Source organism: Chiloscyllium plagiosum, chromosome 15 (assembly GCF_004010195.1).
Source record: "Chiloscyllium plagiosum isolate BGI_BamShark_2017 chromosome 15, ASM401019v2, whole genome shotgun sequence".
In the NCBI taxonomy this organism is placed as follows: Eukaryota; Metazoa; Chordata; class Chondrichthyes; order Orectolobiformes; family Hemiscylliidae; genus Chiloscyllium; species Chiloscyllium plagiosum.
Window position 1 is genome coordinate 47,107,317 of NC_057724.1, and position 18,511 is coordinate 47,125,827.

The 18,511-nt window shown below is 39.4% G+C and overlaps 2 protein-coding genes across 4 annotated transcripts in view; one reads left to right on the forward strand and one right to left on the reverse strand.

The window, feature by feature from the left end:
- The window catches only part of LOC122557296 (uncharacterized protein C8orf48-like), a 90,278-nt gene that overhangs the window by 43,982 nt on the left and 27,785 nt on the right, over positions 1 to 18,511 (reverse strand). For all 3 annotated transcript variants that reach the window (XM_043704845.1, XM_043704842.1, XM_043704844.1), the window contains exon 3: positions 15,174 to 15,323. In XM_043704845.1, the coding sequence (XP_043560780.1) occupies positions 15,174 to 15,323 (150 nt within the window). The remainder of the gene's footprint in view (positions 1 to 15,173; positions 15,324 to 18,511) is intronic.
- LOC122557462 (RNA-binding protein with multiple splicing 2-like) lies at positions 1,451 to 1,996 on the forward strand. Its single transcript, XM_043705222.1, has one exon. The coding sequence runs from the start codon at positions 1,451 to 1,453 to the stop codon at positions 1,994 to 1,996; it is 546 nt and encodes a 181-aa protein (XP_043561157.1).

Sequence of the window (18,511 nt, forward strand, 5' to 3'; positions counted from 1 at the left end):
ACAATGCAGATTTCTGATCTCCTCAGGGATACCTATTTAGAACTTACTATACGTCCAAAATCTCCTCAAAGCCATCCTCCTCCCCAAGCAATTGACCATAATCAAATGTGTTGCCCATGTAATGGACAATACGAACATTGGCAATGGCAATGCCAGAGCTGATGAACTGCCAAAGACGCGGCATCAGCCCGCAATTCTATTGTGTCCTCTGTGAACCGGCAGACACTAAATCAATCACCTGCCTCAAAAACAACGGGCGTACCAGACATTGTCACTATGCAACATTTACAGGGGGTTGCCCCGATCCAGAAAAAAACAAACATGGAAGATGCATGAATGTTCGCACTCTGCGTCAAAAGGCCCCTGGATCACTCCAGTTCACCACGTGTGTATACCTGATGCTTTTTTACCAATGCTTATTGACTGTCTTCATACTGACACCCACCTTGGCAAGGAAGGAATGAGTAATATCACATTGCATACTGGTGGCACCCCCTGACAGGCCAAGGCAGCTCAAAAGCATGTCAGATCACGTCTAACATGTCAACAAAATAATGCCAGTCAAGGTGTGCGATGCGTAACAGGGAAAACAACTTTGCCAGCTAGCCCATTTGAATATATTCAGCTTGATTTCATTGAATTGCCACATGTACATTGTTATAAGTATTGCATTGTTATTATTGATATATTTAGCAGAGGGATTGACACCTTTCCAACTACCAATAACAAAGCCTCAACAGTGGTAAAATTACTCCTAACAGAGGTCATACCGAGGTTTGGAGTGCCTTGGCAGCTTAGTTCAGACAATAGCCCCCACCTTGTAGGGAAAATTAACAATGAGCTGTGAGATGCTGCATATCCAGCAGCAACTCCACTGTGCTTACCACCCTCAGGCAGCAGGAACAGTGGAAAGGGCGAACGGGATTCTTAAAACCAAACTAACTAAGTTGATGTCTGAAACAGGCCTCAACTGGTTGAAGGTCTTGCCTTTGGCCTGTGTCACATGAGGATCACCCTACACTCGACCACTGGACTGCCAGAGGCAGAAATATTTACGGCTGACCCAGTAGGACCCCTTGGGATGCCAATACAGACCCACCCACCCACGTAGACTTAGATATTATGAGACAGGAAATGCAAAGTTACTTTCAGCAGCTAAACTTGTCTCTAAAGTTTCTCCATTCACAGGTAAAGTATGCCTTCGGACGACCGCTCGCCCCTCCATAACTTGATCCAAGTTCTACTCCACTTACCCTGCCCCCTGGAAATGTTATCCATTGCACACTCAGTGCCAGGTCATATTCCTGGGAATTTTATTCAGTGCTTCTGATAGACAATTGATCCTGGAACATATCACACCTATCCTGCTCTCCCAGCACCAGCACCGCCTGCCTGGATTAGGGGGACACAATAGATTCAATCTACTCCCCAGTCATGAGCACGAAAAGTGATGAAGCTAATAACGGTGAACAGGAGGGTCCATACGCTTTTTGTCAGTGGCTTTCCTATGGATATTAAACCATGTGAGCTTTACCTTCTCTTTCGACCATGTAACGGATATGAAGGGTCACTGATCAAGCTAACATCAAAGCAGCCAGTTGGCTTTGTTATATTTGACAGCAGAGTGGGAGCAGAAGCAACAAAGAATGCATTAAATAGCATTCAGTTTGATCCCAAACATCGTCAGACTCTCTGGTTGGAATTTGCAAAGGTGAACACCAAGATTGCCAAGAGCAAACTGACGGCTACACCTAACCCCACAAATATGCACCCTGCCTTGGGAACACACTTCATTGCACGGGACTCCTACAACCTTGCAGGAACAGCACTGATCGCTGCATCCCCAGAGGCCTGGGCTCCCTATCCCAGGGATAGGGAACTGACCCCTGCCATTCCACATACTGCGTTCACCTGCTCTGCTGCTGCAGCTGCAACTGCTGCACTTCATACTCAGACGCGCTGGTATCCTCCATTTGAAGCGTCTCCGCAAAGATAGAAGACTCATCAGTTTTGTTAAGTATTTAACTGCCCTTATCCAAGAATTCAGATTTCTCACGGAGTGATGAGCAACGACAGACTGGATTTTGTGTTCAGGTTGGACTTTATTGAAGGAGATTTTCAATAACTCACTCGTTTCCATTCAACTTGGAGGGGCTGGAGTGGTCATTTAAGGCTGTTGATTTAAGAACTTTATTGGTGAACACTTTGTTTCCACATGGAATCCTGGGAATTCCTATCTACTGCATGGGCTAGTAATTCTTGTTGTTATAACCATCCTATGTTGTGTGTCAATAACTTGCTTAAATACTGGCTGTCAGATTCTTATGAATAAGCTGGTAATGCCTTTTTCAGCCCCATTTAGTTGGTTATCATGGAATGATATGTTAAAGGGTTAATTTGTTCTGCTGACATGTAAGACATTGGATGTCCTGGGAGAGTGCTTTTTTCTGTCTTGTAGGCAGGAAGTAATCATACTCTGTGAAAGTTACAGTTTTAAGGAATAACCTAATCACACACAGTTTTAAGGAATCACCTAATCATACATTGTTTTGAGAAATAATCAAATCACTTTACATTGTTTTAGGGTGGCATGTGACTCTGGGGGAGTGGCAGGGGGTTGTGCCTTGTGTGCATGACTGACTGTGATGTAAAACCCTGTATAAAGGGAGGACAGTTCCCTTGATCAGGGAACCTCACTTGACACATTCTGCAAGCATTGCGAACTGTTAAGTGACCCTCCAAAAGCTCATACTTGCTAAAATAAATCATGGTTGTTCACAGAAGTGGGCATATTGCAGTTGCATCAAGCATGTAAGAATCTCAACAAGGGAACGCAACAACCTCTTATGCCAAAATTAGGCCCTCTGGTTCTGGACTCTCCAGAAAGGGGAGAAACTTAGTTTGGCCTAGGACACCACCCTGACGAACTCCTGCAGAGATGTCATGGAGCTGACTTCCAACCACCTCAATTATATTTTATGTTGGTCTAAGGGCTGAGGATTGGATCAAGGATTGATTGAGGATAGATCAAGCTCAGCTGAAAGTGCTGTTGCATTTAAATACTCAGGCTGCAGATATAAGGAATAGCAAGAAAATAGAGAAATTGATCCAACAAAAGTAAATGCTTTATGAGAGGAGACAACAAATGTGACAGAAAAACTGTGTGTATTCCTGATGTGAAAGTCTATTTCCATTTCTATTGGTTAAACCCTAACAAATAATTACATCCATTACACAGATTATTTTTGACTCAAAATTAATTTAACCATGATACTGGATACATTTCAATGATATACTCGACCCAACCACATCTTGGTCACCCACAATCCTTTGTTAAAAGCATGCTTTTAGAAATATTTCGACTTGTAGCCTTTGCACAGTCCTGCTTAAGATGGGGAAAAGTAATAAATGCTTCAGCTTGGAAGAGAGGAGGAATTTATAAATCACATTCATGGGCTGCTGAGATGTTTAAGTCGCCTTCTACTTCTTGTATAAGACACTTAATTCACATTTAAATTTGAACAACAAAAGAAGCTAGCTGTCTCGTGTCGCTACTATGCAGTAAATTCATAAGTTGTTTCCTCCATCTACAAGATGTTGCTGTCAAGCCTAAAAATGCATCTTGCCTACCACACAAATGTGATATATAATTTTCAATGCTAATGTGATACCAGGTTTTTAGGTCATATGTCCCTATAGCTGATGGACTGTATCAAACTACTATCCCACTGACCATTCGCAGCACCAGCTTGCGAACTCTGCTCAATCAGCCCATACTTGTAAGCCTCAGAAAAATATATCCACCAATAGAAGTATTTTTACTCCTGGAAATCATTTATTAAATCACCTGGACTGTGCCAATCGCTACACGAGAAACTAATTTAAATGCGAATGCATTTGCATGTGCCCAGATGCTAAGATAAATCATATATACATTGCACTTTTTCAAAAGAATGGGTCATGGAGATAGACATCACGGTGTATCCCTATGGCAATACCATGAACAATCAAAATCTACCTTCCTGTCTGACAATTGAGATTGACAGTGAAACTGTTCTTCCTGCATCTCCATGCCATTGATGGCCCAACCAATTAGCACCCTTTTCTGATGCTGCATAAAATGGTGTCACTTTGTTCAAGTCTGTTTCTTGTGGCCTAGTCCTGATGTGTGCAAGACAAAAAAGCTTCAAAATTTTAACTTCTTTTAGCAATGTTTAAAATGTTCTTGATTCCAATAAACTACTCAGATGGGCAAACATTTAGCAACTGAATGGTGACGCATCTGAAGCAATGATTACATCAGTAAAGAAGATCTTTGCAACCTATGGAATACCAGACCATTATTAACTCTGACCATCTTTGTCAGTTTGTCAATGACATCTTTAAATAGTTCATAGCATCATATAGATTCATCCACAATATTAGCTCACCAAGGTATTCTTTAGTCAACAAATTGGCTAAAAGATAGGTATGTACAATGAAAGCATGAAGAATAATGATAAGATCCAACTTGCACTTTTGAGTGATTGCTCAACTTCAACTCCCAAATCCTCCATGTGAGCACATTATAGAAAGAGGAGTGAGAACTCAACTCAGTACTCTTCTACATAGACTCATGCTAACTCTATAAGATGATAACTTGAAGATAGTGACAGATAAAGAAAATGACGAGCATTCCAGTCAGATGTGTAACTATGACAAATGTCACAAAGCATGCAACCTACTAGAACTCCAACCAGAAGAGTCACTTTGGGCTGAAGACCACTGTACCCACTTAATCTAAACCAAAAAATGAACAGGGTGTTGTAATGATTTGCACTAAGTTTTTTAAATTAGACTAGATTCCCTACATGTGGAAACAGGCCCTTCGGCCCAACCATCCAAACCGACTCTCCGAAGAGTAACCTACCCAGACCCACTTCTCTCTGACTAATGCACCTAACATTATAAGCAATTTAGTATGGCTAATTCACCTGACCTGCACATCTTTGGACTGTGGGAGGAAACCGAAGCACCCAAAGGAACCCAAGTGCAGACATGGGGAGAATGTGCAAACTCCACACAGTCGCCTGAGGAAGGAATCGAACCCAAGTTCCTGGCATTGTGAGGCAACAGTGCTAACCACTGAGCCACCATGCCACCCTTCTACACAGAAGCAACCTTCTGCACATTCAAAGCAGATATCAACATCATCAAACAGACCAAGGATGCTGCGTTCATTACGAGGTACAAACGATGATTAGATTACTGAACTGGAGTTATCTACTCATTCTCCCACTGCCTAGTAGAATCTGGGAGACCACACAAAGGAATTGAATTCTCAATCTCCTCCAGCAGTATGAAGAATATATTCTGGTAGTTTTGTAAACTTCTCCCTTAAAAATGATTGAAGTCAGATACTTGATGGAAGATCTTATACAATGTGTAGAATCAGAGACTTGGGAAAGAGATGTAGGACAGCAGGTTAGGTCTGACTGTGTGGTACGCTAATGAGACATAGTATACATTACCACAGAAAGTAATGTCACATGATCTCTCTTGCAGCATTGCGGTAGGATAAAGCTATTTTAACATGTTTCTCAAATAGAGTTTTAATAAATGTTTTCCTTCTTTCGACAGATTCTGTAAATATTCTTTCAGAGCAGAATGAGACTAAGAGCATTATAAATATCACTCATTTTGGTTTAGTGATGTAATCAATTTTAATTCATCTCACATGCTTCCAAAAATTAATCAGAGCTCCATATGGGCCTCCTTTAGAAATGATTATTAAAATTTGCCTATTTCCATGGTTACTATCATTAGCAATCAAACTGCACCTGGGACTCTTCTTGTTGAAACTGTGCCAAGTTAATCTGATAATGTCAACCGACAGAACCTGGCCATCAGTATCACTGCTACCAGTCAATCTCAAACTCAGCACCAACTAACAAGCTACATAATTCATTAAGAATTGCAAATACTCAGAAGGCCAATAGCTCAGAGATGTGATTTTAAAAAAAAACCTCTTCACAAACTTTAAGAAAAAACTTTATGTTCTTTCATTGAATGAAGGTATTACTGGTTTTATATCCCATCCCATTTTGCCCTGCAATCCAAGATGGGGTGGTAAATCTAGTTTGTTATTAGGAAAGGAGTTCCAGGATTTTGATCCTGCAACAGTGATTAAATGGCAATATAGTTCCAACTGAGTTGGAAGGATTCTTGGAGATGGTACCATGCATCTGCTGTCCTTGTCCTTCTCGGAGGCTGAAGTTACTAATATGCATGGTACTATCAAAGTAAATTGCTTTAGTACATCAACAGGTGATACACATTACCATGCTAGTGCACTGGAGGCAAAGAAAATGCTAATCAAGCAGGCGGTTTCTGCTGGATGGTGTCATGCTTTTTGAGTTTTGTTGGAGCTGTACTCATCCACGCAAATGGAGAGTATTCTATCACATTCCTAAGTTATACCTTGTAGATCATGGACAAACTTTAGAGAGTTTGGAAGTGCAGAATTCCTAGCTTTTGACTTTTTCCTGCAATTACAGTACTGATCACTGGTGATCCAGTTCAGTTCTGGTCAACGATACTCCCTAAAGTATTGGACAGATGGTCATTTAGTGATGAGCTGAAAATGTATTGCTGGAAAAGCGCAGCAGGTCAGGCAGCATCCAGGGAACAGGAGAATCGACGTTTCGGGCATAAGTGATATACTGCCAATGAATGCCATGGAGCAATGGTTAGATTCTCTATTCTCGGGATGGTAAGTGCCTGCCACTTGTGTGTGATACAAATGTACTTACCACTTATAAAGCATCCCTTTGTATCAAAGTCTGTCTGAGAGTGGTTTATGCTCACTGACTGGTATATTTTACTACCAGAGGATCACAAGATAGATAGAAATAAAAAAGATATTTTCATTTACAGAACCAACTGTATCCTATCTGTAACCAACTGTATCACACACTTCCCTCAATTACTCCAGATAGTTTTTGCCTAAAAATGTCAATTCTACATATGCATTATGTTTTGTGTGGAGGAAAGGTTTCTGACATTTAAATTGACTTTGTGCATGTTTAAACTGTCACAATTTAGTTTGAAGTAGTGTTTGATCTAACTTTCTACATCTTTATACTTTTGTATTTCTGTAATATTTGCTCACCAGTGTAAGTGGAATCATTTTGAACTTCCCTATAGAATCTAGAGCTTGAATGCATCCAGTGCACCGTGAGGGCCAGACATACAACTGAAGACACTGTAATGATTGCAGACCAGAATGCAGACCACCTATGGGCATATCAAACTTTAAAAGAGGACTAATACAGCCAAGGTGACTGCAGATGTAAATTCAGTGCCTATTTAGAGATAAATACTGACATGTCACACCCTGTAGAGAGTCAGAGAAACTTCAAATGAAAAGATGAAAAGGAAAGAGACAACAAGAGGCTGACTATCCAATTCCCTCTCAGCAGGAAGCCTTCTTCTGCAGACAAGTCCAATCTTTTATCCTTCCAGGATTATGCAAAAAAGGGCCTTAAAATTGAGCTTCACCCCTGTTCTGTCTTAATGGCTGATGTCCTAGTGAGTGTAAAGGTCACAGCTAGAAGCATAGCTATTAAAGACCTGTATTGCAGGTAAAGGAAGTGAAAAGACACTCTCTCACTCTGAGTGCTTCCAAACAGCCTGGAGAATGGAATTTCAATTGACCTTCAAAGCCAAGAGTCTCAAAATTGATTATTCAGCTACCTACATCAAAACTACCAGTAATATCCAATGTAATGTATGTAAGTTTTCTACTATCGACACAAACAACTCAGAAATTGATTTATGTACCATACTTTAAAATCTTCATATTTTCTTTGGGATCACTTCTTATTCTTAATCTGTGTGCATATGTGTTGCATTATTATTTCTTCTTGTATTTAGTAACTAATAAACTCACTTCTCGCTCATTCAAGAAGCCTGGTTACATTGGCTGTATTTATTTGGTCGAAGGGGAAAATATCCAGAAGAGATCATATTGTAAATTAATCTTTTTGTGACCAGCTGAGAGGTGAGTGAATAAAGAAGGGGAGCCAGTTCAACCCTCTTCATCCAGGAATTCAAATATTTACGGTATCCCTCCTGGAACTAGGTCAAATTCAGAAACCTCATCCAGGGACTGGTCATAACAAATCAGGAGCTCAAGTTCATGATTTTAATTCACAGACAAAATGAAGGAATTAGGGTAGTTAAGCTGTTACTTTGAAATCAACTGTTTCTTAAAAAAAACAAGCACTTTCTAGAGTTATCATTGCTACAGTATAGAAATGTCTGTATTCAATGTGAGTACGTTCCAAACAGAATTAGGGTAAGTTACTTTAGATGAATTAAAAATTCTGTCCCTCAAGAGGTTAAAAGGTTTAGCCAGGTGCTCAGGATAAGTACTTCACATGAAAGCAAGGAAACCCAAAATTTAAAAAAGAGGCTGCCAACAATTTACAGGTGGAAGATAAAAACAATGAAAAGATATATTCACAGTAGAGATGATAAAAATGGATCAGAGGAAATGAGAATTTCAACAAAAAGGGAAAGAGCAAGGAAGAGAGGGAAATGGAAAGAGGAAAAAGCAAAGGATAGAAGAGAAAGCGAATTTCAAGAAAAACAACAGGGAACTGAGTTTGAGTGATGACAGCTCAAACTGAGGGGCAGGAATCTAACTGTGTCCCATGACAATATCATTGAGTCAATCTTCAAGGTGGCCATAATGTGAGGTACCTACTACTTTTTTTTATTCTTGTTCATTTGTGGAATGTAGGCAATTTATTGGCCCATCCATAGTTGCCCTTGAGAAGTTGGTGAGCTGCCTTCTTGAAACACTGCAGTCCACTGCTGTGGGTTGACCCATAATGCTATTAGGGAAGGAATTCTTTCATTTTGACACAGTAACAGTGAAGGAAGGCGATATATATAAACAGTGAATGGCTTGGAGGGGGACTTGAAGGTTGTAGTGTTCCCATCTGCCTGCTATACTTGTAATTCAAGATGTGAGTGGTCATGGGTTTGGAAGGTGCTGTTTGAGGATCTTTGGTGAACTTATGCAGTGCACCTTGTAAATAATGGTGTCCCACAGGGATCAGTGCTAAGATTTCTGGTCTTTGTGATCTACATAAATGATATGGAGGAAAACATAACTGGTCTAATTTGTAAGTTTGTGGATCATACAAAGATTGGTGGAGTTGGAGGCATGGACAGAAAAATGGTAGATGGTGTTTAATCCAGACAAATGTGTGGTGATGCATTTTGGAAAGTACAGATGAAAATTATAGTGAATGGCAGAACCCTTAAGAGTATTGATATGCAGATGGATCTGGGTGTGCAGATCCACAAACCATTGAAGGTGGCAGGGTAAGTAGATGAGGTAGTAAAAAAGGCCTATAGCATGCTGGCCTTCTTTGGAAGGGGCATTGAGTATAAGGATAGACTAGTTATGCTGCAGCTTTATAGAACTGTAGTTAGGCCACATTTGGAATATTGCATACAGTTCTGGTCACCACACTACCAGAAGGATGTGGAAGCTTTGGAGAAGGTACAGAAAAGGTTTACCAGGATGTTGCCTGTGTATGGGGGGTTTTAGCTATGAAGAGAGGTTAGATAGACTGGATTTATTTTCATTGGATCACAGAAGATTGACAGCGACACAAGGGGAAATTCTCATGCTTAATTTAAAACCAGCAATACAGAAAAGATTTATCCTGCGCAGTAATCTGTGAAAATTTGAGAGGCCAAGAACTATTTAAAGTAAAAATTAACAACTTTATTTCTTAAAGTATAATAGAGAATACTTAGCTAACAACTATTTTAAACTCTGTCCTCTAACTTGTCATTTACCTTCCCCTTCCACAATACTAGTCTGATAAAACTCCCAATTAAGATTTATATAACAAACCTTCTTATCTCAAAACCAGGCAGCTTTTGTTTCTTCTATTTGGATCTTCCTGTGTCTTCTTTTCTTCTTCTTAGGGATACTTTTAAGAGAAATATTTTTCAGGCAGTCTTTTTACATGCTGGTAGCTTGGCAATTCTCCTCTCAACTGTTCAATTTGCCCCGGTCTTATACCCCCAAAGCATCAGATTGTAACATTGGCTTTTAAGATTGTCAATATACTAAACTCAATTAGACGGAGTTTGGTATTTTTCAGGCTATAATTTAAACTGATTGGCCTAATTCGAATCTGTTTTGTAGTTTCCAGGCAACCAGCTACCCCAATAACGGGAGCACCTGTTACATTGTATCTTATTGGAAACACTTGGTGCTGTCAAGTAGCTCTACCAGCTTTGAACTCTCTTAAAGGTACAGTACACCCACACCTTCACAACAACCTGAGAGAAGGATAAGATTGTGAATGGCATGGATAGAGTGGCAACTATGAGGCTTTTTCTCAGAGTAAAGGAGTCAATTACATGGGGACATAATTTCAAGGAGTGTGGGGAGTTTAAAAGAGATGCACAAGAGACATTTTCGCACAAAGGGTGGTGAATGCCTGGAATGCGCTGCCAAAAGAGGTGGTGGAAGCAAACTCAATATAAGCGTTCAAGAAGTACCTGGACGAATACATGAATAGGAAGGGAATAGAGGGATACGGATCCTGTAAATGAAGACAGTTTTAGTAAGGAAGAACAAAGTGTGGCAGTGTAGGCTTAGAGGGCCAAAGGGACTGTAGCTGTGCTGTACTGTTATTTTTTCTAGATAGAACATACTGCTGCTACTGAGCGTCGGTCTTAGAGAGAGTGGATGCTTTTAGACATCGTGCCAATCAAGCGAGCTGCTTTGTCCTGGATGGTGTCAAGCTTCTTGAGTAATGTTGGAGCTGTACCCATGCAGGCAAGTGGGGAGTATTCCATCACATCCTGACTAGTACCTTGTAGATGTTGGACAGGCTTTGGGGAGTCAGGAGGTGAGTTCCTGATTCCCCAAAGCCTGTCAATTAAGTTCTAAAATTGATCGTAGAAACATTCTTTCTTGGTTTTGATTGAGTTGCACAGTATTTAAAGTGGCCAGACTCTGGATCCTCAAGAAACTGCCTGATCAGACATTTGTGGAATTTGAAAGGGTTAGCAGCTTGCTTTTGACCAGTGCATATCTCACTTAAGACAGAAGCCACTAACAAAAACCTCTGTCAAAGTAATTGTCCATAAGTTCCAAAATGCCATAAGTTCCAACACTTCCTAATAAGAAGTCACCGAGAGGAACAGAAAGTGACCAATTCCAGGCAGATGCCAGGTCCCTTATTATCAGCTGATCCACAAAGCCATGTTCTCAAAGAATGATCCCATTATCACCTGAATGCAATTGGAAAGGGTAGAACTGGAGAAAATTATAGGAAACTAAGCACCATAGGATAGTTGGAAATGTTAAGAATACTCCTTAAAACAAAAACGATAGTGCTGAGTGAAAAACTGAGGCTAAGAAGACTGGTATGTTGTAAGGCAGGGCATGTACACAGCCCAACTGCCGCAGACCATAGGAAAGACCAATGGGAATTATTGGGGCATATGCATACCATTCAGTGTGGGAGTCAGGCTGACAGCATCAGAGACTAGGAAATAGCCCTGAGTGCAGCTGAAAATTCCCTGTAAAGGAACTCCTGAGAGTGTGGAAGAGACTAAGCAAATCCCTAAGTGTTACTGTAATTTTTTATCATAAGAAAGGGTAGCCACATTTTCTCAGCATGAGGTAAGAAGCTTGTATTCATACTGAGGCCAATCAAACTCTACTTACTGGCTTCACGCTTCTGAAGAAGTTGAGCTGAGAAGATCTGGCCAGAAATGTGGTGTAGCATTGAGCAGGGGAAAGATAGAAGCAAAACAGAAATCCATGACAAAAACTTGTATCCTTATCTGACCTGGTCACATGCACTAAACAATTCTAAACTAGTTCGAAATTAAACTTTGTAGTTTTGCCTTTTTGATGGCTACTTGGCAATATTTGGACGTATGAATGTTAACTGCATTCTGAGAATTCTTTCTATATCATCCTAAACTGTTTGATTACTCAAAGAGCTTTTCCTATATGCAATATTTTATATTTATTTGTTGAAATTATATCTGATACTGCATTGCATCTAACACTTTAAGTGTATTCAACATATCGCCCAATCTGTGGATCAACCCTCAGATTACTGTGCAATACCATTATGTAGCTCATTAACACGAGAGTTCTCAGCAAAAATGTATCCAGATGTGACAGATCTGATGATAAAGAAAATATATACAAAATGACATATGGCTTGCTACCTCCAGCCACTCACTACTGTGTCAGACCAATAGGTTTTGCTATTAGATCAGCGATGCCAGATCACTCCTTTTAATGTCAGTCCAAACTCTTGTTATGAAACAGTCATCTGCTGTCAGATTAAACTCAAGGGGGTAGTAAACCATTGTGGGCACTATCACATCATCCACCTTCTTTTAGCCTCTTTGTTACTCATTCTAGTGACAGAATATCAGGTGGGCCACATAACTGGCTTTTGTTGCTATACTGCCCAATGCACATTTCAACTGCTGATGTTGGACAAGTATTCCTAATGTCAAATATCAGTATACCAAACCCAATTTCATTTTAGCTTAATCATTTCTAAGACTAATGTCAAAAGATTACATAATGATAATGTTGCTGGACAAGTAAAGTGAAGACTTGAACAAACACCTTGGTGACAAGAATTCAAATTGCACCGTAGCTTCTGGACAAATTTAATTTCAACTAATTAATAAACCTGGAGTAAAATGCTAGTCTTATTAATTATGATCATGGATCTACCAAATTGTGTTAAAACAAAAGACTCTGGTTCACTAATGTCTTTCAGGGAAAGAAATCCACCAGTCTTATCCAGCCAAGCCCAAATGTGACTCCAGACCCACAGCAATGTGGCTGGCTCATAACTACCCTCTGAAATGCCTTGAAAAGTCATATAGTTGTAGGAAGCTCATCAACATCTGCTCAAGGACACTTATGGATGGGTGAAATTTGTTTGCTTTCCCAGAAACACCCACATCTGAAGAACAAATTTTTTAAAAAGGAACATTTAAATACACTCCCAAGCATAAGAAATAAGCAGGAGCTAGTTTTGTGAGCTTGGACTTCAGCGCTTCACATCAAGCCCTGGCTCTGTCCTCACATGGGGGTTTGTCAAAGTGTCCTGATATGAGGCTTGAACATCAAAACCTGTCACCTTTTCTGGCATTAGACTGAAATGAGGCTCCAGCATGAGATCAGGACAAGAGTTGTGACACCAGGATCCAATATATCGGGGCTCTGAACTGAAGCTCTGAGGTCACAGAGCTCATGGGCTGTGACACGACAGACTCTGACATTGTTTGACATCGACAGCTTTATGGAGGACTGTTATATTTGATGAGCTGTGTCATAATAATAGTGGAATTGTGGGCTCTGGAGAAAATATGACAGCTAAGAACCCATCTAATAAATCAGTGTTGTAATAAAACCGGCAGTCTCAGAAATTGGCAGCTTATTCAGATCACAAACTTACAGTAGATGTGAATAGACAAGTGTAAACTTCAAATTATTTCTGCACTGAGCAAATCACAAAATTCAACCAACTCATCGAGGACATTTTAAATAAGCAACTGACAACCCGCTTAACAAGTGCTCTAATTTCCTCTGGCTGCTTTTGTTATTTATAGCTCAATACTTTACACACAGGAAGAAATTAAATTTAGACAATAAAAATGCAGCTTCCTTTCATTTTAAGAAATTTGACAGATTCTGCACTAGTTAATGCCCTCCTAACATTCCCCTATGAGATGATGACAGCTCTGCCTTTAGGCTTGGAAATGGCAAATGACTTTGAGGAGTGGAAAACCAGAAAGCAGTTGAGCAAATGCCTTAAAAATGATGGATATCAAAGAACTCTCAAAATCTGCTTAGCCTATTCCACTGACAGGAACATTAAATAAAGAACTAATCTTGCTTTGGGGTTGTCACAATGTTCAGTATAACATGGTCTCAGTATATTACTACACCACAACTATTTCTATGTATTTAATGTGGTCATTTGAAACATTACAGTTACACTATATAATGAAATCCTCAATTAAATTTACAGTTAGAAAACAATGACCACAGACTTTGACAGTAACCATTTGATTGTGTAGGCACGGCAAGATTTCCAAGGGCAGGTTTCCCATCTGTATTTTTCATCATTCATAGGTTTCTGACCGGGAAGTCAGCCTGACTGATAAGCCTGTTATCCAGGTGATCAAGAAAGACCCAGCGTAAACCACAGGACCAGACTGGTCCAAACCCCAAATCTGCAAATGCTTGTGATTCTGGGATACTGGGTGAGTTGAATCATTGAACTTGGAGGTGGAGGAGGTTTAATTCCTATGCCAGGAGATGGATATCTAATCATGAAGTGGAGGGCCAATCCAACCAAGATGTCTTTATAAGGAGAAAGGCCTGATGGATAGGAGTTTGGGTCTGAGGGAAGCAATCCTACTCTTCCTCACCCACAAACAGTGCCATCCTCTGGGGCAGACTGCCTCTTGTCCCATCACCTCCATTAATAATGGAAGTGGAACAATTGGAGTAGGTTGAGGTCATTTGTAAAATTTAACAAGTTTTAATCTTTCAATCAAACTAAACACAGTCATTTGTAGTGCTAAGGTTCTACCCAGAAAATTATGATGCTGCAAAGAACATCTCAAGATAACTTCAAAGAAGCCAGGGCTTTACCTAGATAAACTCCAGGGCTACTTCCACCAGTGACACTTCGATTGCTAAATCCTAGACTTAATACTGTTTAGAGGAACTGATTGTTGAAATAATGTGAACGTTGGACATCTATCAGTACCGGTCCAGTTTGGAGTAACAATAATTCTCTTTGTAACAACTATGAATGAAATTTGGGGCAAGCTCAATCTAGTCCTTAGTGATTAGGAGCAGTGGACAATTCATTATGCTTAGTAACAAGATGCACCTGATCTGAGTAAACTTGATGAAGGTGTTGGCTTTCAAAATGCATTATGATCCATCACTTCCATGAATACAAAACTCAAAAAATACTAAACATTACACTCACATCCTTTATTTCTGAATATTATCACTTAAGTAACATGCTGATTTAAATTAGCATTACCAAACACTTTAAATTATACATTTAAACAATTTTTATCAGATGTCTTACCTTTACGGGAAATCATATACTGTTCTTTTAGATGGTGTGGAGAAGATTCAAACCTGTTTCTCTTCAATATATTAAGATGTTTTTCTATGAATTTTTGTTTTGCTTGTAAGTCTTCAGGGTCTTCACAGCATTCAAATTCTTCTTTTGTTTCTAAGAACATCAATAGGTACTTTAAAAATAAGTATTTAAATGATTGCAATCTTTTAAAAATGACATCACGTTTCAAAAATACTCAGCTGAGGCTTTATTAATCTGCTGATGTTTCCAAGGGATTATTTTTACAGCAATAACTTAAATTTATGCAGCACCTTTTAATAAAGAAAAACATGTCCATTTCTCTCTGTGAAATGCCTTGACAATCATTGCTCCTTTGTAGGGAGTTAGGCTAAGTAACCAAAAGTATGGATGAAGATGAGCTGACCTTGAATTGTCAGGAAAGTGGTCGTGAGACAGCGGTGTTTAGGGAGGGAGCTTGAAAGTCTAAGATTGAAATGGCTGAAGGTTCTGCTATGAAGCAAGATACAGAAGGTTAGTGTCGAATGAATTGAAGGCACGGGTGGGATACAGCAATGAAGAATGTTCCAGAAGCTGACTGTAGCAAGGCCGAGACAGATAAATGTTGAATAAGATGAACGATTTCATTTTTGGTACACCATGGATCACAGCAATGGTGTGAATTAGTGAAAATGGAGGTGTTAAGTATACGAGTCTCAGTGCAGAGCTGTCGAGTTTCGGATAGTTGGAATCAAGAAGGAAAGAAAGCAAAGGATAAATGGAAACTGGGAATGACAAAGTGTGATGAGGTTTTCAGTAGTAGTCACTGAAGAGATGGATAATGTTGTGGAAGTAAGAGTGAGTTGCAGTTCTAATAATGAAATACAAAGTATTACTCAACTAAAAGTTAATATTGATTTTGGAGCTCTACCAATTGCTGTATGGATAAAAACATCATTCTGTATAACAGAGTTAGAAATAACAGGATGCTGCCATATTCAGTTCCTGTTCCGTGGTGAATTAATTGATCTAATTAATGTTTGTACGATGTCTGGAGAGACTGATAATGTTTTATGATTAAATTCAAACTTCCAGTTAATATCTGAAAAGCTGATACAAGAAGATTTCACAATCTTTATTGTAAAAAAATTATGAAAAATAAAATTGACGAAACCTCATTTTCTTTTGCAGGCAGTTTATACTTTAAGCTACTGAAAAGACCATTTTCCTTTTTTTATACTGATCACACATCACACTCTCGACAGAATCACATTCCTTATTACGCAGAGATGACAATTGCTCGCAGTTCTGAACAGATCTGCATTTTCCATTTAGTTCAAGAGCATTTTTGAATGGTTGCCTCCAGGTACCTTCCTTAGTTTAGTTTTTATAGAATCTCCTAATTTCATTGCCAGCAATGAAGCCCATCTCAATGATTCTCCCCTTGAATCATTCCAACTTGAATCTTCTGGAATTCTTAGATGGTTACAGGATGTCTCTCTTTAACTAGAGACAGTCTGTCTCCACATCTGCAGTGATGATTCACAAAGCCATGCAGTCTTTGCTCTGTTGCTCACACAAAACTGCTGTCTACCTGTGATATCCAGTGCGTTCTAGGGAAGCCTGTAATCTGATCTCATAAATGGCTTCCTCTGTACTCTTTCCCATAGCAACATGAAACACAATAGCCCTGCATTCAGGTTGAAATGCCAAATAGGTATTTGTGACTATGAATGCCTTTCATTTTGGAAGTAAATGTACAATTTGCAACACAATTGTTTACAAATCAATACTTCCAATATCTTTCTGGGAATTTTGAAGGCGCCAACCCTTATATTCTTAACACACAAGCTGCTGCCACCATTTTATGCACATATATCCCTTGTATCTTCTTCCCAACAAAACAACGTAGCCCTTTTGTTAATCTATAACAATCAAACCCATTGAGGTTTACTGGTAGGTAAACTTCAGAGCAGGTGACATGACCCTCTACTTTCAAATTTAGGGTGAAATGAAATCGTAAAACACAATGAATTTACAAACCTCATAACTGTAATAATTTGAAGATAATTGTGTTCAGAAATTGGGATAGAAGGGGGAAATAAGTAAACATATCAGAATCACAAAATACACCTTTTTCGTTTGGATCCTCTGGAAAGGTTCAGCAAGGAGCAAGTGAATTCAGAAATTCTGAAAACGCAGTAATATTAGATGACAGTGATTTCTGTGCTCATGGTTTTGAGGATATGTTTCAATATTTTGATGACATGAAAAAGTTGATCAGTTCCAATTTTTACTCTTAGCACTGAAAAATAATTTATTTTCTTTTTAATTCTTTATCACTCTAAATTGTTTTCATAATATATCAATTTATTGCATTGTGCTTTTATACGCAAGTATAAAAAATTGACGGTTGTGTAGTGGTAATGTCACTGGAGTACTGGTCCAGAAACTCTGGGAACCAGGTTGAAGTCCCACCAAAGCTGCAAGTAGAATTCATCATAAATTGTATGAATAATAAAAAGCAAACTGGAACTGAAAGTTAGTCTCAGTTAGACTAAACTGTTCACTGATACAGAAAGTTAGGCATTGTGCATACTGTAGAAACTCACCAAGGCTCCTTCAGCACAACCACCCAAACCAATGGTCATCCATCGCATCGAAGGAAGATTGCAACAGATGAAACCATCTACAAATTTCCCTCTAAACAACACATCAATCTGACTCAGAACTCCGACGTCATTCCTTCAGCCTCACTTGGTCAAAATCCTGGCACTCGTTTCCAACCAGCTCAGTGAGTGTAACCACATGGACTGCAGAGATTCAAGAAGGAATCGCAATACCACCCTTTCAAGGGAATTAGAAATGGGCAATACATGCTACCACATACACTCTGAGAAAGAATTTTCACAAGTCCAACTTTGTTATGTCATGCATGGGTTTCCTCCGGCCGCTCTGGTTTCCTCGCAGAGTCCAAAGATGTGCAGGTCAGGTGAATTGGCCATGCTAAATTGCTCATAGTGATAGGTGCATTAGTCAGAGGGAAATGGGACTGGGTGGGTTACTCTTCAGAGTGTCGGTGTGGACTTGCTGGGCCGAAGGGCCTGTTTACACACTGTAGGGAATCTAATCTAATCTAAAAATCTCTTCATTTCTGAATTTCCAGGGCACTGAGTGTATCTGTTTCAGGAATAAAAATGTCACTTGTTCTGATAGTCATTCATGCAAAGCTGTGAATGTTAATTCAACTTCTCATCCCCTCAGGCTCAGTATTTATTATGCATTGGGTTCTTATATTCTATTCTTGATTGAGAAGTATCAATCAAGACAGCCTTCAGTACCTT